A 22,771-nucleotide genomic window follows, 5' to 3' on the forward strand; every position below is an offset into this window, starting at 1 on the left:
AACCGAACCTATGTACTGTTATACCATAGTTGAGCAAGTACATAAAAGTAATCATATTGTAATCCATTGCTAGTTTCTCTTCCGCTTGGTGAATTTTCAAAACAAAACCTTAAAAGTATTAAAAATAAAAAATAGATAAAACAAAACCAAAACACACTTCCCAAAATGAAAAGCACACCAACACACCATCTCACCAATCACATCATGCGTGCCTGCGTAGTAGTATGGTAGTGTTTGTGTATGTTTTACCTCTGCCATGCATAGGAAGGACCATCTATTTAACGACCCATTTTGATTTGTTTTGTTTCGTTGATTAAATTCCAGCTTTTTAACAAAAATAGGAATGTTACTACTTCTTTAAGTTTTTGGTTTAAACATGGTATTTTCTATTTTGATATTAAATTCCTAAAAGTTTGTTAATTCTTTGTTTGTATCAGTTTAGCAACATGATTATATAATAATGTCTACATTTAGCTTTGACATAACTATTTCTAAAGACAGATTTATCATGAAGTTGTATACTCTGTATGTGGTATCCTAATTTCTAATGGTTAAAGATATGCACTACCCCGGCAGACAGAACCTCTAACTCGCTTAACTCTGCATTCTAAAATTCACTTACTAACTTGTTTGATGAAGACACGCTAACGATTAATGATAAAATCTGGTACATCTTAGACTTGAATCTGGTTTCTCCAACTGGATGACTTCCGTGCCAATTTCTTTTGTGAAGGAATTGGTTTTTAATGAAAGATGCACCCAGAGAAATTTCCTCCACCTTTTGGTTTCGAGACAAGTAAATAGGTGATAATGACATCAATAATGTGAAAACAATTCATATTATCTTGTGCAAGTTGGAGTATTTGTTTCACTATGATTTCGTTGACATTTTTAGGCATCTCATACATTCACCTAAAATTAATTGTTTTGTTTCGATTAGTATGTTAAAAATACACCGAAATCACACCCTCATTTCCAAAATACACCCTTCACGAAATCACACCCTCCAAGCTTCAAATTTATTTCAACGCTTGTGCGTGTACATTTTGCCCTTCTTTAATTTGAACATCAAAACGTTACTAATATAATCTGAACATGAAAACGTTACCAATGCTATAACACGGCTTTATTTTTAGTAGCACTCAAACTAGCCCATAAATACTCATTTATATAAATTTTGTTTTTACGACAAACCAAAAGATCATCAATAGTATCTTCTTTCTATGATGTCTTTTCAATCCTCTCATGCTTCTTGTAAATCGTGGAATTATGATATTTTTGTGAGTTTTAGAGGGGTAGACACACGGAATACCTTTGTGGATCATCTTTATGCAGCTCTTGATCAACGAAGAATTACTTACCTCAATCTAGATAAACTTCCCCAAGGTGAACTGATGGGGCCATTGCTCTTCAAGGCTATTAAAGAATCACAAATTGTAATCGTTGTGTTCTCGAAAAACTATGCTGATTCATTTTTGTGCTTGAATGAACTCGTTTCTGTAACGGAATGTATGGAAGAGAAAGGACAAATTGTCATACCCGTATACTATGACGTGGATGCCTCATATGTTCGTAATCAAAAAGGGACATACGAAGAATCATTTGCAAGACATGAACTACTCCATAACAAAGACAAAGTTGAATCTTGGAGAAAAGCACTCGTATATGCATCTAACCTATGTGGATGGGATCTCAAGTATAATGCAAATGGGTAATTTTTTCCGTTTGTTTTTTTAACCATTAAGTGACTGAATTGATTAAGTGACTGAATGAATAAATAATGTCTGTATGGATTGAATGGAGATACCCTAAAGTTGTTTTCAACTTTATAGATAAAGTTGAGCGCATCTTGACCTTTGGATTAGAATCAAAGGTCAAGATTCAAATATGATTTTTGAATCTTGGTCTTTGATTTTAATTCAATGGTCAAGATACCAACTTTACCAATAAAGTTAGGTTTTAACTTTAGAGGATCTCCATCCGTATGGATTAAGTCAATACAGTTGTTTTTTGTTTAATAAGTCAAGGAAACAAACGCTTTTGATAACTTAATGAATTAAGTATTTTTGATTGAGTCATGACTTAATTTATTAAGTCCCAAATAAACACCACCTTATACTATATGCTAACCCTATATGGCTATATATACAAGAGTTTGACCTGACCCATATGGGTCAATGGGTCAGGGCAAACTCTTTTCAATAAGAGGTTGTGTTGTAGACACAAGGTGGAAAGCCAACCACCGCGGGTGATAATGTTAACCATTAGGTATGTGGGATAGACAAGGTGGGGTGTACGTCTTCAACTTGGGAAAGACATGGAGGGTTGTGGTGGTGTTTTTTTTTTAATGATTCTTTTCTTTTTCCTTATTGATTATTGGGATATTGTGCATTATAGTTTTTGAGATTATTGTTTCATGAAGTGATGTGTTTATGGTGGGTTGATGATCTGGCAAAACCAGCTTGGTATGATAACATTACCGCTACTAATGCTCTAAGTTTATTACTTTTATTTGATATGCAAAACACATACATATCTTACAACATAACTTGAAATTAAGAGTTGTTTAATTAACTTACTCAGAAGAGTCATGAAATTCACGGAAACGCTGACAACTTCTAATGGGTTGACTTCCTGGTCGCTAAATCAAGTTTTTTGATTACTTGGAGTAAAGGAAGTACTTTCTAATCAAATGAGATTTTGTTTAATATTGATCATTTTGGTCCTTTATGACACTAAATGTGAATGAACATGTAAAATGTACTCTAATAATTATCTTCATATATCAAATGGACAGGTATGAAGCAAAGTTTATTGAACAAGTGGTTGGCATGATTTCAAATAGATTGTCTGGCAATAAAGATCTCATTGGAACAAAGTCTCACTTGCAAGACGTCAAATATGACATTGACGGTAAGAAATTTCATCTATATGTAATCGTACTAGAAACACAGCCACATAGGCAGTTAAGCACTATGTTTGGCGTGGGTAAGGGGGTGTTCATTGGTGTCTATTCGGTTTGGTTTTCCGTTATATATTCTTTTATTGCAATACTGAACCGAAATCAAACTAGAAAAACCAAAAAGAATACCAAATTACGTACAATTCAGCCCACTTATATTAAAATTTAAAACACAAGAAGAAAAAAAAAAACAAATATAAAAAACACAAATGCATCATCTTTGTCTAATTCAGTTTTTTCGGTTCAACCAAATACAATGGATCTATTTGGTAGGGGTTGTTGGAAGGCTTTTTGAGTGGTTGGGGCTTAAGGCTTTAAAACAAAAGCTCCTTTTGAAAATTAAGTTATGTTTGGAATTTTTAAAAATAGAAGCCCCAATGGGCTAAAAAGATAAAGCTCCTTCAATGAGCGTTAGAAAAAAAGTAGGGGTGTAAACGAGCCAAGTCGAGCCCGAGCTCGATAGTGCTTGAGCTCGAGATCGTTTAAGGAGCTCGGGCTCGAGCTCGAGCTCGTTCGAGCCTTAGTATATATAAACTCGAGCTCGGCTCGTGATTTGTTAAGAAAGCTCGAGCTTGGCTCGTTTGTCAAAAAAACTAAATAAGTCTGAGTTTGGCTCGAGATCGAGCTTGGTAAGTGATCAAAACTAAGCTCGATTGTCAGAGGTTCGTGAAAAAAGCTCGTTTATGCTCGACTCGATTAGTATGTGAAAGCTCGTTTAGGCTTGCGAGCTTAATCGAGTTATGGATTCAAAGCTCTAGCTCGTTCAGTAAACGAGTCAACACTTAAGCTCGAATTCCGCTCGAGCTCGTTTAAGCTCGGCTCGAAACGAGCTTTTTACGAATCGAATTCGAGTATTTCACGAGCAGGCTTGACTCATTAAAACCCCTAAAAAAAAGCCCCATACAAAATTACTCATATGCCCTAAATATACATGTTCCGATCTCCCAGCAGTTCTATTGGCTATGCTATTCGGCCTCTAGCAATCTTTTTTGCATAATATTGAATCGCAATTATGAATATAATACTTATAAATCTTAAAGAGCCAAATGACTGAAATCACCATTTTGACAGAGGTAACATTATATTATTTAGAATATAATATTTTAAGAGTTTACGCTCAAATTGAACTGCTATCGCCTATCAAGACTCCATTGTCATGTGGTACCTTTAAGGCTTTAATTAGATATTGGGTAGTGTTTTTTATTACGTATTTTTAAGTATCAGTAAAATACCTTTAAGATCTTACTTTTTTTTAAATACATAATTAGCTATTAATCAGTGAAAGTTTGATCATTATTAATTTTTGTAGTTTTAATTGGTAGAGTAGATAACTTATTATAAGTAGTATGGTATTTTTTTTATTAGTTTTGTCTATCTTTTATGTTTAATTACACAATTAAATTCTATACCCATTAACGTAATTTTACATTTTTAGTTCCATCTTTCAGCTTATTTACCAAACATGTTTATAGAATTAGAAGCTTAAATTTTACAGCCTCAACCTCAATCTCCAGCTCTTGACTTTAGCCCCAACCTTGAATTTCAGCCCCAGCCTCTAGCTCCAGCCTTTTTGCCAAACATGCCCAATAACTTGTGTCTAAAACAGAAACCAAAAACCGAATATATATTTTGTTACAGTTATAACCAAGATCAAAAACCAAAGTTTAAAACGGTTTGGTTTTCTAGTTTTTAAATTGATTCGTTTTACCATTAAACAGGTTAAAACCAAATAATGAATACCCTGACTAGTAATAAACTTGTATTTTTATTTAAGATATATATTATAGACAGAGTTTTTGTATTCTACAAATATGTTAAAAAACAGTTAGCTTATTCACTTTTTTCATAAGCTCCGTCTATTTTTAAAAGCTACTTGATTTAGCTTACTGTTGAAAACCTTATGAGACAAATGGAGCTTGTAAGTTTTAGGTTATGGAAACCGTTTTAGGTGTGAGGTAGGGTGGAATGAAAAAGAAAAAAAAAGGTCACCTAAAAATCTAATTATTTTTTTTTAGGCCACAAATTTATTATAAAGAACTTTTAAGCCGTCTAAATTATTATTTAATTTCATTTATAAAAATTCTAGCTAAAATTACTTGTTATGACAATAATACCCTTATAAATATAACAAGACTAATATACCTTCAAATAAATTTACACTTTAAATGTGAAAATAATTACTAATTAAAAGGCAAGGGTTTTCTTATGTTTTGTGTGTTTACTAGATAATGAGGGTTTAAAATTATTTCCTTGTGTGTTCACCTTCATCGACATCTCCATATTCGTTATTAGAGGCACAATGCAACGATATGATAAATATATTTTTTTCCTTATATTGTTGTTTTATTGTTTACTCATTTCTTGCTTCTATTATACTCGATCGTTTATTTATATATATGTCTTTTTGTGCATGGACTAGCTTGTATTATGTATATAAATTATTTTTAAAAAAAAGGTATTTTTGTCATTTTCAGTTTTTTTTTCTTTTGTAGTTTTAGCATAAAGTGAAATAAATGGAAAAAATTATAAATTTAATATAATAAATTAATGGTCTAAAAGAATACAATGAAATAATATAGGATGGTCTGAGTGGATATTATCCCAAAAAAAAAATTACAAATTTTTTTTTCTTCAGTCTAAATGAGAACGAAAATAGAAGAATGAGAATGATTTTCAATTTTATAAGACCATAAATTAGAAGGATAGATGAGAATGAAAACCTTTTACTTATAGTTTTGATCTGATGGGTTTTTTTTTTTACAAAATTCAATTATATATTATAAAATAAATTAATTCAGTAGTGTATATTTTTTTTTATTAATTATTTTTCTTATTAAATTTGTTTAATTTTTTGTTTTCCTTTTATTTTCATTCTGATCGATTTATTGTATACCAAAAAGCAAAATTTGTTCTCTTTCTAAATTTTCAACTTATTTCTCATTATTTTCATTCTCACTTTCTTCATCCTATTAGATAGCAGAGTTAGAGCTCTAAAATTTCATTGTTTATAATTTTGTACTAACAAACACCCCTAACTCCCAAATAGCCCTTATATAAGCTTCGTGCCAAATACGTACCTTACATATAAACTTGCATGTAATACTTGTTGAACCTCAATAAATATTGGTAGTCCTACTACTAAATCCGCATACACCTCCTTGAACACAGATTGTATTGATTCCAATTCCAAACAAATCAACATATGGTCTCCTCCTCATCCCATTGATACATCTTCCGAGTCATGTAAACATGATGTTTACTTGAGTTTTAAAAAAGGGGATACCCGCAAGACCTTCGTCGATCATCTATATGCAGCTTTGGATGTACAAGGGATCTATGCTTACAAGCATAAGGAAACATCGACACATAACGAATCAGTTGGTTCACCCCTCCTCAAGGCTATCAAAGAATCGAAGATTGCTGTCATTGTATTCTCTAGAAATTATGCAGATTCTCCCTTTTGCTTAGATGAACTTACATATATTATGGAATGCATGGAAGAGAGGGGACAAATCGTTATGCCCATATTCTATGATGTGTATCCTTGGGAAGTAACAACACATAAATGGAAATATGGAGAAGCATTTGCCAAAAGTGAGTTGAAGAACAACATAAAAGTTGAATCATGGAAAAAAGCATTGGTGGATGCAACTAGTATTTTGGGATGGGTAACCAAGTACATTGCAAACGGGTAATTCTCTTCTCTAAACTTCTTTTTAAGCTTTGCTAATGAAAGTCCTTATTGCTGTAGATAAAAAGAATCGTATTTCCTTTTAGATAAAAGAATTCAAATAATATACTAAACCAACTGGTTTGGATCAATGGTTGGAGCCTTTGACTTTGGAGACAAAGGTTATAGGTTCAATCTTCAAGAGTGAAAGTCCTTTTCTACTTTTGGTAAAACCTGAAAATATCTCTCTACGTTCAGTAGGGTGGAGTTACTTTTTTTGTGGTTCAACTAATACACGACTGGTGCAATTTTATATAGTCAAACTTTCGGGAAAAAACAAACGCAGGAATGGAAAAACTTTGTACCTTATATTTCAAGGGATGAGGTATCTCCCAACCCCTCAAATTTTTTCTACTATTAAATACGAGTATATGACATTCCATATACCTAATATAATCTTGACTATATAATAATTTAGCCCGGTTTTTCATGTCCAATTTAACTCGTTGGACCAGTTGAACTGTGAACAGCTGCCTACTAGGCCAGTTGGTTGTCCGGTCCGGTTCTAAAAACATTGGCTTTTGCCTTTGTTTTTTTTGCAAAGACAAACTACTTTCCTTCAAATTTTTCCACTTACAAGCGGTGTAGGCGCGAATCACCTCACTTGCAAGTGTCTGGTCTTTTGCTTGGCAAGTAGAATGTGATAGTATGTCTTACATATTCAATTCGCAGGCGTGAAGCAGGATGTGTTAAACAAGTTGTTGATACAATCTCAAAGAGGTTATTTCCCACTAAAAACTTTGAAACTACTAGTATGACTACTCTAACATCTTTCCACGAGGACGTGGAGCACTTGAAGATTCCTCTCAGAGACATATTACTAGCAACTAAGACATTTGCGAAAGAAAACATCATCGCAGGTGGTGGATTTGGAAAGGTATACCAAGGCCAATCTCAACAACATGGCATCATAGCCGTAAAGCAGTTGGATCGTAGGAATGGGCAAGGAGATCGTGAATTTATGATGGAGATTGCATTACTTTCAACTTATAAACATGAAAATATTGTCTATCTTGTAGGATATTGTGACCAAGATGGCGAGAAGATACTTGTTTACAAGTATGAAATGAATGGTAGTCTAGACAAACTTATTCATAGCAGGAGTCTAACCTGGATCCAACGTCTTCAGATTTGCATAGATGCAGCCAGTGGGTTGAGTTATCTTCATAATGATGTTGGGCCTCAACATAGAATTCTCCATCGCGACATCAAGAGTGCAAACATCTTACTGGATGAAAATCTTAAAGCCAAGATTTCCGACTTTGGGTTGTCCAAAATCGTTCTTGCAAATGTGCCATGTACAGTTGTTATCTCCATTCCTTGTGGGACACCAGGATATGTTGATCCACAGTACCTACGTCGTAATGTTCTCACTCAAAAATCTGACGTTTACTCTTTTGGAGTTGTGTTGTTTGAGGTATTGTTTGGCAGACTAGCGAGTCTTGAAGAGCATCCCGATGAGAGTCATTTTTCAGTTCAATCAGCCCAAAGGCATTTCAGAGAGAATACATTAGATGAGATAATCGATTCAGATCTATGGAAGCAAATGAACTTGGCCTCCTTAAGTACCTTTTCAAAGATTGCCTCTGACTGCTTGAAAGAACAGGGGGAAGAACGTCCAACAATGAGCAAGGTTGTCGAAGAACTAAAGAAAGCATTGGATCATCAGCTAGCTGTTGGAGCTGCTTAAGCTTCTATATTTTTTAGGTTTTGTTGTTAAAGCTTAGAGCGTCGGTTTAGACAGCCATGTAGATCAACTGTGTATTAGTTAGTTAATATTGTGTTGTTATGTACAAGACAATATCGCATGAAGTATATTCCCAAATATAATCAAGAAACCAGTTCCCACCGTGATTAGCAGTCCCGGCTACCCATGAGTCCATGACAGTAATGATATATACTCCATATGTATCGCACAACGATAGTTCTATTTTTAAAGATCTATGCTTCTAGATTCTAATCTTACCATCTTACATCACTTCTTATTTTTTCTAATTTCTGAATGTCAAATTTCATTTACAAAGAAAAAGAGCATAACAATCTTTAACAAACTGCCTTGGCTGCTTCAATGACAGCTTCAACTGTAATCCCATACTCTTTGTAAATCCTCCCTGCTGGTGCACTTGCCCCAAACTTGTCAATACCGATTGCCTTGCCTTTTGTTCCAACAATCTTCTCCCACCCGAATGTCGAGCCAGCCTCAATGCTAACCCGGGCCGAAACATCACTGGGCAGTACACTTTCCTTGTATTCATCACTTTGTTCATGAAATAACTCCCATGAAACAAATGACACCACCCGAACTGCCTTCCCATCTTTCCTCAGTTCCTCACCTGCTTTCACTGCAATCTCAAGTTCTGACCCGGTTCCAATCAGAATCACATCTGGTTTGTTGTTTGATGAGTTATCTGACAAAATATATCCTCCTTTCTCTACTTTATCAATCGATGTACCCTGTTATTACAAAGGGTAATTAAGGCATTTTTTTTATCTTCTGTATTTTTTGTATTCAAGTGCGTCTATATTGGATTCAACAGTTAAACTAAAGAATGCCTTAAAGATCAAAGGATCAACACAGGTGAAGTTCACTTGCCAACTTTTTTTTTGATGATACATCACTTCATTCTTTGCTACAAATAACAAACTTCAAATATATTTTCTTTTTTCAGTTATTATAAAATTAATACTCCAAAAGAACTATTATTTTAAAATCAATTTGTTTAGATCTGACCCCGTGTTGTCCTGTTACCTGACCCACCCAATTTGACAACTTTACCTGCAGATTTGGAAGCTTCTGTCTGGATAAAGCCAAAACCGATGGGCGTTTTGCGTTAAGAACTGCGATCCTGTAAGCACCAGCGGTTTCATTCCCATCGGCAGGCCGGAGCATGAGGATGTTTGGCATGGCTCGGAAACTTGCTATATGTTCTACAGGTTGATGGGTTGGCCCATCCTCCCCTAGACCAATTGAATCATGTGTCATCACATAAATGATTCTGGATTCGGACAGTGCAGCAAGTCTTATGGAGGCTCTCATGTAATCTGTGAAAACAAAAAAAGTTGCACAATAGGGGATTAGTCCCTTTGTGTGGTGAGCGATTCCGTTACAGATTGCTCCCATCCCATGTTCTCGGACACCAAACCGGACATTACGTTCTGCAGGAGTGTCTTTCTGGAAATCTCCAAACATTTTTAGTAGAGTCATGTTGGAGGAGGCCAAATCTGCACTGCCTCCGAGAAGTCCGGGAAGAACTTTGGCTAGGGCATTCAAACACTGTTGTGAAAGATTTCGCGTGGCATCCCCGGGGACTTCCGGAGTGTAAGTCTGCAAGAAACACAATACTTACATAAATAGCCTTGGAAGTGATCCAAATATAAAAAAGTGCACCATATACACATCAGCTCAATAAATATCATACCCAGGAAGGCATGAACAAACAAGAAATAGGGAAGTCGCAACTTTCATGCCTATGCCATAAGGGAACATTTTGTCTAGTGGTTTCACAGTTGACCGGAATAACGGGTTAAAATAACAAATGTGTAACTCATGGTTCTCGTTTGGTTGGATTTACTTAAACACTTGTTGCACATATTTGTTTAAGTTTGTTATTGATAGTATGTTAAATGTGATCTCAAAACCTATAGTCTATATTCTATAAAAGTTGACTTTTCAAACAGAACAATTTAGAAGTTTGTATGCATTAAATGTATACTTTGGGTGACTTCAAATCTGACTGACACTTTGACCATTCCCAACTCAGCTAAATCATACGGATTCGTATTTGAGCCATAGAGGTAAAACATAAACCCGAAAAAAGCTTGAAATTGTCACCTCTAATTTGGTCATTTTCTGAAGATACTGAAGCAAAAAAACTGATGTAGGCAGAAACTAACCGGTAGAGCTTTCTCCCAACCCACGGGCAATCCACCATTTATAAGATCTTTGAGTTCTCTGGCATCTTCCTTGTACTTCTTCTCATATGCTGCAAACTTTGCATTCCATTCGGTTTCAAAAACACTTCCTTCAGGAATATGACGACTCCAATGCCTAGGAACAAACTGAATCATCTAAGACTTTATTTCGCTTACACCATATATTAAGTTTCTACATTATTTGCTGCATGATTCTTATTTTTCCAACATCACCCAGATAGAATATGTCATTTTTCCCGACATCATAGAAATGGAACTGGAACAATTAGAATGAATAATTCCTTACTTTTTAACATCTTCAGGCACATGAAATGGCTTGTGTGTCCATCCCAGATTTTTTCTAGTGGCTTCTACTTCCTTAGCACCCAATGCACTACCATGAGCACTATATGAGTTAGCCTTGTTCGGTGATCCAAACCCAATTGTAGTGGTGACCTGTATAAATGAAAATTTAAACAATATAAAACCCCAAAAGGAGAATACAAAAGATTCAGAAAATACTAATGATCATTAGTACAGGTGGCAAATGGGTGGTTCAGGTGGGACAGGCAACTGGCCATACAAGGTAAATATAGTGTGGAACTGCAGATCAAAGTGAGTCATATGGGACTGACCTAAAAACATTTCTTTTTCTTCTTACTTTTCCTGTACTCTCATAAATAAAAAATGACTAATAATCATATTGTTAAATTGTCAAACTAAATTTTGTAGTGAACGAATTTGGAATTATTAACCATTCTGGATATGTATTAGGTGACTATCCACTCATTTAACCCATTTTACCCATTCCATTCTAGGTACCTTCCAAGATCATTACTTATTTGAGCCATTAGAGATTAAGTATAGGCCAAATCAATCCATTCATCTTTAACTAGAACAAACTTGCCACCTTAAATCAGCAGTTTGTTAAACAAGAAAATACCTTGATCAAAGTCGGTCTATCTCTAATAGACTTCGCTTCCTCAATTGCCTCACGAATCTCATCATATCCGTGATTACCATTCTTCACCCAAATTACATGCCACCCTAAACCCTTAAACCTTGTGTCGACATCCTCGGTGAAAGCAATATCTGTATCCCCATCAATGGAAATATGGTTGTCGTCATAGAATGCTATTAGCTTCTCAAGACCCCAATGGGCAGCAAGGGAACAAGCTTCATTCGAGACTCCTTCCATTTGGCAGCCATCACCAAGTATAACGTACCTAGTTAAATATGAAGAAAAAAGATTTGACAAAATGGGCATGTTAGGTGGGTTGGGAAGTGAGTTGATCTTGATACAGGCAAGTCCTGTACATGTTGAAACAGGTCAAGTCAACCCAAAATAGTTTTGGAGGTTATATGCAAAAAAAAAAGATGCACTCTGTCTGACTTTACACTTGTTTGACCTATTTCATTTGTAGCTAAACGCTTTCAGTTTGACCACTCAAGAGATCAGAGATAAAAACATAAGTAAGATGTTTAGGTACGTAGATTACAATATTACATAAGTAATGGGTCATAATATGCTAGTTGTAAGACAAGAAACCTCAAAAACAAAAACATAAATTTATGACTAGAATGGTATGGTATTTTACGTGTAGTGATCGACTATCTCATAGTCTGGTTTGTTGAATCGGCTCGCTAGATGCTTCTCTGCAAGGGCTAAACCAACGGCATTGGCGATACCCTGGCCAAGGGGTCCTACAAGATCATAAGTAAAAATTGATTTCTAGATTAGAGTATCAAAGTGTGCTACATTAAGTGGTTAAGCCTTTTTCAGTAGAACCCAGAGGTGACAAAAGATCAGCTGGATTAATGGTCAAAATACTAATGATTTAAATACGATTACAAAAACTGAAATGACATTAAAAAAAAAAAACAATTTCCTTTTCCTATAAGTTAAATAAAATGATTAAGGATGTTGTAAGCAGTTGAACTCGTGTTAGAAAACTTTTGGCCCACTTCAGCTGTTTGACCCATTCCACTTTAATCCAAATTATATATTTTACCAGTCTGGCCTCTTATTATCTATACAACATGAATTGACCTATATTTTCATAAATTGGTTGAAATTGCCACCTGAACCCACTGTTTTCAAACCAAAACCACAATCCCATGCCTGCAAATTGTCTAGTGGGTAATTACAAAAACATGAACTTGCAAGTGAAATAAAAAGTCTCTCCCTGAAGAGATAAGTAAGGATTTAAAGATGGGGATTAAAGATGAATCCTACCAGTTGTTACTTCAATTCCTGGAGTCACAAAGTTTTCAGGGTGGCCAGGTGTTTTACTACCCCATTGCCTGAAGCTTTTCAAGTCTTCTTCCTACATTCAGTTTAACAAAGATATGTTATCAGCTACCTCTTTTGAAATGAATTTGATGTTTGATATGATATGCTAGAAATCAAATACCTACTGTTCCCATCAATTATGATATTTCAAAGAGAAATATAAACTTTTTCTTTTGAATGGCAAAAAGACACACACCTATTACAAGCTATCACACACCTTTTTCTTGTATACAACTTGCGCCCACGACTTTGTGGAATCAAAATCTACGTTATTAATATCTTGTAACAATGAATAACCAGCAAGAAAGTAATTTCTGGCAGAATTTTACTGAAAGAAGTAACCATTGGAACTTAAACTTTAGACAATATGCAAATGGTTGGATATATTTCAAAGAGGCAGGGATGTAAATTTAACTAGAGGACTAAACACTAAAGTGAAAAACTTAGCCAGACAATCAACACTTTCTTATGGTTTAGACGCTGACAGAATATACATGTTGTAACTGCTACTAGTATTATGTATGATAAAGTTTTGTAATGTATATGGATAGACGGGTCCCCATGATTGTTACGGGATATGTATCAAAAAAACGAAGGTCGGGGTTCAAATCCGACCCCATATCAATCATAGCGTTACATGATTTACCTTACTCCCATGTTGGCCGTGAGACTGGTGAGTGAGGGGCTGATAACGGGTCGTTTATCCATTTATATGAATAGACGGACACCTTTGGCATATATCATATTTATCTATGACGAAAGAACTTTTTAGATTTTGAAAAACCACATTCGTATATCACTTATTATATATGGCCTTATCGATGAGAATTCTATGTATTCATACTTAACTATAGGACTCGACTATCGTAAAGCTTAGAAGCACTTTCGGCCCTTTGCTTACAACCCGTCTCAAAAGTATAAAATGTCCTTTCGAACTAGACTAATACTTCTTTTTAGGACCGGGATTGTATATATACATATGCATATCTATATCTATACTGTCTAATAAAACAAAACACCATTTTTTTCCTTTAAACTTTCTACCTTTGAAAAAGATACTCTTATCCTTTATTAACTAATATAAACATTTTAATCTAGTATACCTATAATACCCTTAATGTAATAATATAAGGTACAGATCCCCCAACACTTAAAATAACTACAATACCACATTTAACATCAATTACTTTTACATTCACCACTATCGTCGCCCCCATCACTGTCCCCCACCACCGTCACCACCACCACCTTCGCTATCACTACCCCTACCGCCGTTGCATTGCGCGGGCATAAGTCTAGTGCATATAAAAGTGGGGACTTAAAAACAGAGGCCTAATACTCTAACTTTAGTACTTTTACCCTTAAAACAACCTCACACTCCAACATTGTTTTGCCTTATAACTTTTTTTTGTATATACCACCCAAATTAACTATTTATAAACAAACTTATACTAATAACGAGAACAGTAACCGCGCGTTGCGGCGGTGATCGATGGAGGTGGTGGCGGCGATGTAATGGCGGCGACGGCGGTGGTGACGGGTGGTGGAGGCAATGAGCGGCGGTAGCGACGGTGGTGCCGGCCGAGATTGGTGGTGGGGTGGAAGTTATTAACGTAAGGTGCCTATGATTTATGGTACATCATGCATGTTTAAATTTAGAATGTTTAAATCGTTAGAAATTTAAAATCAATATTGAAAAGTTAAGTTTTGAAAATTAAAAGTAAATTTGCTTTATAATATAGTATATATAAGTTCAGTATTGAAAATCAAAAATGAATTTGCTTTATAATATAATATAGTATAGATATAGATAGATAATAATAAGCATATATGTAATATGTATATATTATAAGATTAGGAGTAGCTAAGTACCTTGACACTATCATAGCCAGCCAAGTAAAGCAAAGCGTAGAGCAACATGCAACCATGACCAGCCGACAAAACAAACCGATCACGGTTAAACCAATACGGGTTTTTCGGGTTATACCTCATAAACTCATCAAACAAAACATGACCCAATGGAGCACAACCCATGGGCAAACCAGGGTGACCCGAATTGGCTTTCTCAACCGCATCAACCGCCAAAAACCTGATTGTGTTTACTGATTTCTCAACTAACTTCGGGTCTGTTGTGGGTGTTGTTGTTTTGTGGGCAGCTGTTCTGGCTGATGCTTTTAGTATATGAAATGATGATCGGGTGGGTCGGGTTGGAGTAATGAGATGTAGAGATGTAATTATTGGGTTGAAAGTGACGTGATCATGGGTTTGGGAAGTGCGTATTTTTGTTGTGTGTGTGAGTGTCAGGAAACATGATTGTGCCGACATTGAAACAGATTAATTAATTGATGAAAAAAAAAAAAAGATATATGATCAAAGAAGAGGATGATGAAGAAGGAGAAGGTGGTGGTCAAACATATATATACTCGTATATGTTTTCTGGCAGCGACGAGGTGCATGCACGTGTATTTCTTTTCTATTTTAATATGTCAGATGATGTCGATAGAAAGAGATTTTTGAAACAGTTGATACAATTTTTTTTAAAAATAATTTTGCAGCTATTGAAGTTTTTTTAAATCTTTTTTAGCATAATCCAAGTTAATGAAAATACATAAATTTTTTATGCTTGTTTAGGATTTTCTTCATTCTAATCTTTCTTTTCAAATACTACACAATTGTTTATGAGTTGATATATTTTTAAACCGGTTTTGTAGCATGTGGGCTTAACCGGTACCCGTCCATATGAATAGGTATCCAGAGTTACAGTGATGATCCACTGATCCAAAAGACGTTATACTGGGCTTTGTTGGCCCACAACTCAAGCAGACATACTCACATATATCTCATTTGGGCCTTTTATCCAAAGATGACATTGTCGTTGTTAGAATTGAAATGGCATTTTCTTATCAAAACTATACGATGAATGTGTGCGACATACGGAATATGAGTTCCAGAAATAACACGTGCCTTGATAACGTGTTCACAAATCGTTTTTGGTCTGTAATCGAGTATCGTTAGAAAGAGCTTGTTGTTGACCAACACTTTAAATAAACTAGTTTGGGTTGCAATAACAATAGTAGATGTTAAGGGGCTAAAAATAACTAACGGGACCTCTTAACTAATATATAAGGAATTGAAAATCCCCAATCGCTTAAATTTGATGGAGAGAAGTCGTTCAAGAAGGAGACGAGAAAAGATCGAGACAACCATAAATAGGATTTTTATTTTTTTTAAAGAAAGAAAAATCCATTTCCTAATTTCTACACGAAAAATGCTTTGATCGTTAGACTATTAAGAAACAAGATAAAAAAGTTGGAAATCAAGGGAGGTGTTAATGAGCTTAATTTGGACGTACATAATACTTGTTTGATATCGGACACCCAATTGTTTGACATGGCTTGTTAAAGTTAAACTAAATGATTACATGTCTATTTTTAATTTGAACTTTGACATTTTCTCAATATGAACGATACAACCTGAGTGATTATTCTGTTGTCTAAAACTTCACTAGAAACAATCCCTTTTTATGATGTCAAATGTAGCTTTTACTGCTTAAAAATAAATAATTTATCTCACCATTTGGTTATCAAGTAATTAAACACTGAAAATTTTATTTATTTGATTTCTATCTATTTTCAGATATTTAAATCATTTTATCACATATAGTTAACAAAAAACTGAGTACTTAATTACTTTCTGTAGTAGATTAAGAAGTGATTAACTAAGGTTAAATAAGTAAACAACATAAGTAATGTTAGTGATGGGCCCTAATGGGCCAACCTAAGTGGTCATAAAATTATTATTCTCTGATGAAGTGGGTCTCAAATGTCTACCTGCTTCTTGGTGTCCTTTAGCTTGACAGTGGTTCCCACACCCCCCAAAATTGAGAGCATTGGTGGGTCCTTCCTTTCACAGGTTTCTGCCTCTTTTATCTACTATATGTCTATATCTCAATTCTTAAACACCCTCAATGGCTCGTGACCAGTTTTAAAACCAAAAAAGACCAACACATTTTTATTTTTTTCACTTTTTTTTTAATGACGAATTTAGGTTCAGCGTCGTGCGTTTTCGTATACCCGATAATGAAAATAAAACTGTTCGCCTCCTATATTCGTTATATCTCATTTATGACGAGATTAAATACAGTTTTTATGTATGTTTAGTTAAACTCCCAAAAAGAAACTTATAATAAGTTAAGCGCTTAATTGTTTATATGTCATATTTGATGTTTTTCTTCAAAATGAGACTGCAAAAGATTTATTGCAAATGGGACAAAACCTGATTCTGCATTACTACTTTGAATTCGATTGATCTTTGCTAAAGGACCATTCACATGAATACATGATTAATCACTACGTCCCAATACCATGAACCAAGAAATCATGCCCGGATTCGAACCAGTGACATATCAATTATTCGCGAGTAACAAATATATAACTTTACAAATCTCTTTGGCATAATTTTTTTTCACGAAAAATATAAATCCTCCTATTGATTAGCCTAAAAATTCTCCTAAAACTTAAGGTGACATGTGTTATCCACTAATTCTCTTTCCTAATCTTGTCTTCTGATTTTTTCACATGTCATCATCCAATAATTAGGAGAATTTTTAGACTATTTTGTTAAAATGATTGATCATTTCTCTTTTTTCACAATGATGAAACATCATTGATTTAAATAAAGTTGGTTTAATTCTTCTAATGATAGCATAATTTGACATTTGTTATCATAACCATTTCGATTAATTTATGGTGTAATTATATAACCACTTTAATAAATGGCATTTGGAATGTAATGGAACTCGATTGTGTTATTTGTGTGATCAATCTTCGTAGAAAAAGCAGTGTACATTTTCTTGTTTTGATTTGTTTAATGGATAAAGAAGTTGTTAATTAATAAAAGGAATTTGTTAGTGACAGCCCTTAGGGTTGTCAGTAAAAACTAATTGGATGCATTAAAATTTGTACCTTGCTGTTAGGAAAATCAGGGGGCGGTTTTTAATATATAATGTACAAGTTTTTAAGCATGTAATAAGTTGTTAATGACACCCGCTGTCATTATCATTTTCCTTAATAAAATTATGATTAAAGTAAAAGGAGATCGAAAAGAAAAGAATACCGCACAAAATTGAATAAAAAACCTTTTGTTTTCTCCCCTCCAACCTTAAGTATAACACTTTTACCTTAAATTTAATTGATTACTTTTCTATTGTTAACAACGGTTTTTTTTATCCTCAGGGAAAGTGAAATGTTAACACGGCCGTGGAGCCGATAATATTTACATAACGTTTATGGGGCTAATTTGCCATAATTGCCATGAAAAATAAAACATATGTATAGACTAGATGTCAACATATACGACATCAAGCTAGACAAGAGAGTGAATTAGTAAAGAAAAATGTTTACAACAACAACAAGACTTAATCTTTAAATGGGATATGGGAGACATGACCTGTAGACAATCTTACCTTCACCCAAAGATAGAGAGACCGTATCTATAAGGACCCCGACCACAAAGAGGTAAAAGTTAGAAAATGTAAATAGTTTATTTATCATACTTAGTCGAAAAAAGTATACGAAGATATAAATGTCTGTTGAGTATCACCTGACTACACAAATAATAGGTAAGAGTAGCAAACATGAGACCTAGCATACTTTAGTGCATGTTCAACACCATACATATACAATAGTACCATATTGAACATATTAAACAATATATAAGTGTAACAACATAAAACACATAGCCTCATGCTAGAAACCTAATATGTGATAAAGAAACAACCATACAAACAAACATATAAAAAGGAATTAACTAAGAATTTCTAGGTCCTGATGGGCCTAAGAAAGAAAATGGGTGCTAAACAACTTATGAAGCATAGTAACTTAGGTCGTCTAGCTAAACTAATCTTAATCCTCTCTCATAACTTTCAAGACCACTAAACTAATCCTAGTCCTCTAAAAACTCTCTCATTGGTTATGTCAATTGACAGACAAAACATTTTGGGTCAACATAAATGCTAGAGTAAGCTCCCCCTCGTTTTAGGCCTACCTCTACTCAAGACCAAAACACTATGGAAGTCACAGATAATCAAAGTCTAAAAGAAATATGTTTAATATATTTAAATAATCCTAAAAATTCCACCTCATTTTTTTTTTCAACAACAAACATTACAACATATATTACAAACAATCTTAAATTATCTCATTGTCAAGAATGGAACTTTAGTCTTTTATAACAGAAGGTAAGACCTCTACCACCCAAATTCCAATCATCTTAATAAAGAAAAAGGGTTAACTTGGTTTAATCAAAAATCCACTTAGTGAAATCCAATGTAAATTGGGAAACAAATTACACGCATATTAATCAGATGAAACATGAAAAGAAGAGCTAAAAGACAACGATACATAAATTCTCGATTTGCCCACTCAAACGTTTTCCCTCGTATTGCATGCAAATAACTTATATTCATAAAAAGGTTTAAAAAAAAAAATTATAAAATTATACCCTATATTCATTTTCTACATCCAAAACCACTTTATAATTTATATACCTTAATAAAATGTATCATTAATGACACCATGTATAATGTATTCATTCATAAATCTTTTTATTTTGGGTTAATAAATAGATTATCATCAATTGCTTTCATTTTGTTTGTGGCATAACTCCTTAATCTTTGATTTAGTTGTTTAATAAATAGAAAGAACTATAATCATACATTGATATTATTAACCTTCTGATACAATCTCTATCTCTATATATAATAAAACAAGATTGTTTCCTATAAGTATATTTAGAAAGTTTTGATGTGACAAATCCATCTTTCACTTTAAAATTTCTTTTATTTAATTATGATGTCATATATAAATATTGTAAATTAGAAATAACCCTTTACATGTTTAATAAAAATATTAATCATTTATTTAAAAGAAAAAAAATTCTCTTTTATATAATATTATAAATAAAATGTCTTTTTTATTTACTTACTGCGGTAGTTATTCTTATATTAAAAATTATTATTGTATTAGTTGATTCATTAATTATATAGTTATTGTGTTAGTTGAATTATTAGATTTTATATCAAGTTATAATGTTCATTAACAAATATTTTTTTGTATTTTTTTTAATAACTATATTGAAGGTTTCACAAGTTGGGTAGATTTTATCCTTATTTTTTAAAAGCAAAAATGAATTCCAATAATGGCCAAAAAGTGGCACCCAATTATACAAAAATGAGTTCCAATCATAGTAACAGAGCCAAAAATTTATATGTTTACGCATAAAAAAATCACACATGTGACATGTTAATAGACTAAAGTACATGGGACTATGGGAAAGGTTTAAGGGCTATATCGACAAAAAATGGTATTGAGAACAAAACATCTTTTAAACTAATGAAAATTTCCTTACGTGGATTAACCTAGTAGGTTAGAAAACTAATAATCTATAGAGAAAAATTACTTAAGAAAAGAAAGTAAAGAATGTTGGTTTAATTTTGTTTACTGTCTATCTCATTAAGTTTATTTTTAGTTTTTTTATATTAAAAAACTATTCCTGGGAAAAAATTATAAAATAAAATTAAAAATAATGACTTACATATATGTAACCGTTTTTTGTTTTGTTTTTTTGTATTTTTTGTATTTTTTTTTCTTGAAAACAGTATTAAGAAAAATAACAAAAAGTATGAAAAAACGTTAAAATGAAAGAAAAAGATTAAAAAAATTAAATGTCATATTTTTTCCTTTCTTTCCGTAAAACACATTCTCATTTGATCTCTATTCTAACATAATATATCAATTATCAAATGTTCACACTAGTAAAAGTCAATATAAGATTAGCCTAATCAGTAGAGCTTTAGGGAAAAAATCAAGATTTAATCTCTAAAATTTTTATATATTGAAGTGGTAGAAACATAAAATAATAATAATAATAATAATAATAATAATAATAATAATAATAATAATAATAATAATAATAATAATAATAATAACTTTATACTAATAATAATAATAAGGGGTTTGCTAAATACAGCCTTTAGGGCTGTGTTTAAGGTGCATAAATTGTTTGTACATTTACCATGAAAATCAGGAAGCGGACTTTTAATATGGAAAATACAAGTTTTTTTTATACATGTTAAATACAGCCCTTAGGGCTGTATTTAGCATTTCTTTAATAATAATAATAACTGTAATATGTTAAAAAAAAAGTAATAGTTTGGATATAATATCTTTATTGGAAGGATGTTCTCTTAAGTTCCTTAACATAATTAGTCAATAATCATGTTAGAGAAATCTTGAATTTTAGTTTAAAATCAATAGTTAGAAGTTTTAAAAATTATCGACATGTTTAAAATAATACATCGGAAATGTTTTTAAAAGAATACAACACATTAATTGAATATTTGATCCTTTCTTTCATTATTTGTTATGAGAAACATGCAATGCATGTTTTTTATGCCAATATGAAGAAGCTAGATTTGAAATTAATGCGACAACTCGGTTGTTCCATCGAAAAAAGAAGAAAAAAACTGCAAGTACATGCTTAAACAATTTAGCCCCAAATGATAAATATAGTTAAAAGAGAGGGACCATTGATGTAAAGAAGAAAAAGATACATGAAGAGTATAGTAGAAGAGTGATAGACTAATGAGTCGAAGCTTTCTTGGGCCCTACATAGACAAAAACGAAAAACATAAAAAAAAATAAAATTATGTTAAATACTTAAATACAAGCCTAAAGAATTGCAGTTATAGAAATAAATTCTTTTAAACCAACAACCTAAAAAATCTTTTAAGTATTACATAAAAACATATGAAAAAATTAAAAGGTAAAATTAGAAAAAATAATTAGTGAAATTTACATATCACCTTCATATAACCTTAAACTAATATTTAAAAAGATTTATCATTTCCTTATAATTAACATATAAAATAATTATATATTAAATATCAAAAGTTATTTTTGAAATTTGTGATAAGTATATATGTATTTTATACATCTTTATTACCGTCTTTAATGTTGTATTTAATAAAACTGAGAAAAAAAATATATATATTATATAATTATGTAATGCATAATATATAAATAAACTCTTTCATTGTATAAAAATGTACTATCATATAAAAGAAAAAAAAAGTAAGTAGGTGGAAAATTTTTGGTCTTATACTTTGATGATTTGACTTCTAACTTAAAAGTATGATGATATATATTTGATGTGTAATAAAATTGTATAGTTTCACAATACCTAAAGAAAAAGAAAAGAAAACTCGGCCTCGTCGGGTATGCTTTTGAAGAGTCCTATCTGTCGTCCATTAACTCCGCAAATCAATGCCACCACTTTATATCACTACCCACTTTTCTTACACTTGAAAAATACTCCCACCTATATACATGCTCCCTAATTTAACTCCACTTTATGTCATGTCTCATGTACTATTGTGGTGGATTAATCTAGCTCTATAATCTCTTTTTGGGCATGGTTTAAGCATATTTAGTTATCTAATTTCCTATTATGTCTAATTACTTCAAAGATTATTATTTTCACTATATACTAAAACTCAAATCTAATTATATACCTATAGAGACATAAAATGATAAAATTGACAAAAATTTCTGACTCCAACTCAAGTTAAGCCAAAGTTCAGATCGCGAGTTCTATTGAAATTGGCTTAAACACACTTGCACAATTCTCATTCTCTGAAGGGTTATGCTCACATTATATTCATTTTTAATTCTTAATAGGATTTTTATGTTGTTGTTTTTAATTTTACTAAAACAATATATCGTATCTATAAAACGATTAAGCTAAGCTCATTTTAGTTGCTACAACAAATCTGTTTGGTTTGCAAAATCTTATGTTGCTAGTTTCTGTAGCGAAT

At 32.7% G+C, this 22,771-nt stretch overlaps 3 protein-coding genes across 3 annotated transcripts; 2 read left to right on the forward strand and 1 right to left on the reverse strand.

Moving 5' to 3' along the window:
• Window positions 1–1,226: 1,226 nt before the first annotated feature.
• Window positions 1,227–1,715, forward strand: LOC122588304 (disease resistance protein RPV1-like). The gene has a single exon (XM_043760421.1). The coding sequence runs from the start codon at window positions 1,227–1,229 to the stop codon at window positions 1,713–1,715; it is 489 nt and encodes a 162-aa protein (XP_043616356.1).
• Window positions 1,716–6,437: 4,722 nt separating this feature from the next.
• On the forward strand, window positions 6,438–8,458 carry LOC122579952 (putative receptor-like protein kinase At5g39000). Its single transcript, XM_043752223.1, has 2 exons — window positions 6,438–6,653; window positions 7,365–8,458. The coding sequence occupies exons 1-2, from the start codon at window positions 6,448–6,450 to the stop codon at window positions 8,380–8,382; spliced, it is 1,224 nt and encodes a 407-aa protein (XP_043608158.1). The 5' UTR covers window positions 6,438–6,447; the 3' UTR covers window positions 8,383–8,458.
• Window positions 8,459–8,662: 204 nt separating this feature from the next.
• Window positions 8,663–15,253, reverse strand: LOC122579941 (transketolase, chloroplastic-like). Its single transcript, XM_043752212.1, has 8 exons — window positions 14,770–15,253; window positions 12,841–12,931; window positions 12,203–12,308; window positions 11,548–11,830; window positions 10,912–11,060; window positions 10,587–10,740; window positions 9,469–10,017; window positions 8,663–9,146 (listed from the first exon to the last, which is right to left on the reverse strand). Exons 1-8 carry the CDS (start codon window positions 15,220–15,222, stop codon window positions 8,736–8,738), a joined length of 2,196 nt encoding a protein of 731 aa, XP_043608147.1. The 5' UTR covers window positions 15,223–15,253; the 3' UTR covers window positions 8,663–8,735.
• Between the last annotated feature and the right edge of the window lie 7,518 nt (window positions 15,254–22,771).

This window comes from Erigeron canadensis, chromosome 1, assembly GCF_010389155.1.
Source record: "Erigeron canadensis isolate Cc75 chromosome 1, C_canadensis_v1, whole genome shotgun sequence".
Lineage (NCBI taxonomy): Eukaryota > Viridiplantae > Streptophyta > Magnoliopsida > Asterales > Asteraceae > Erigeron > Erigeron canadensis.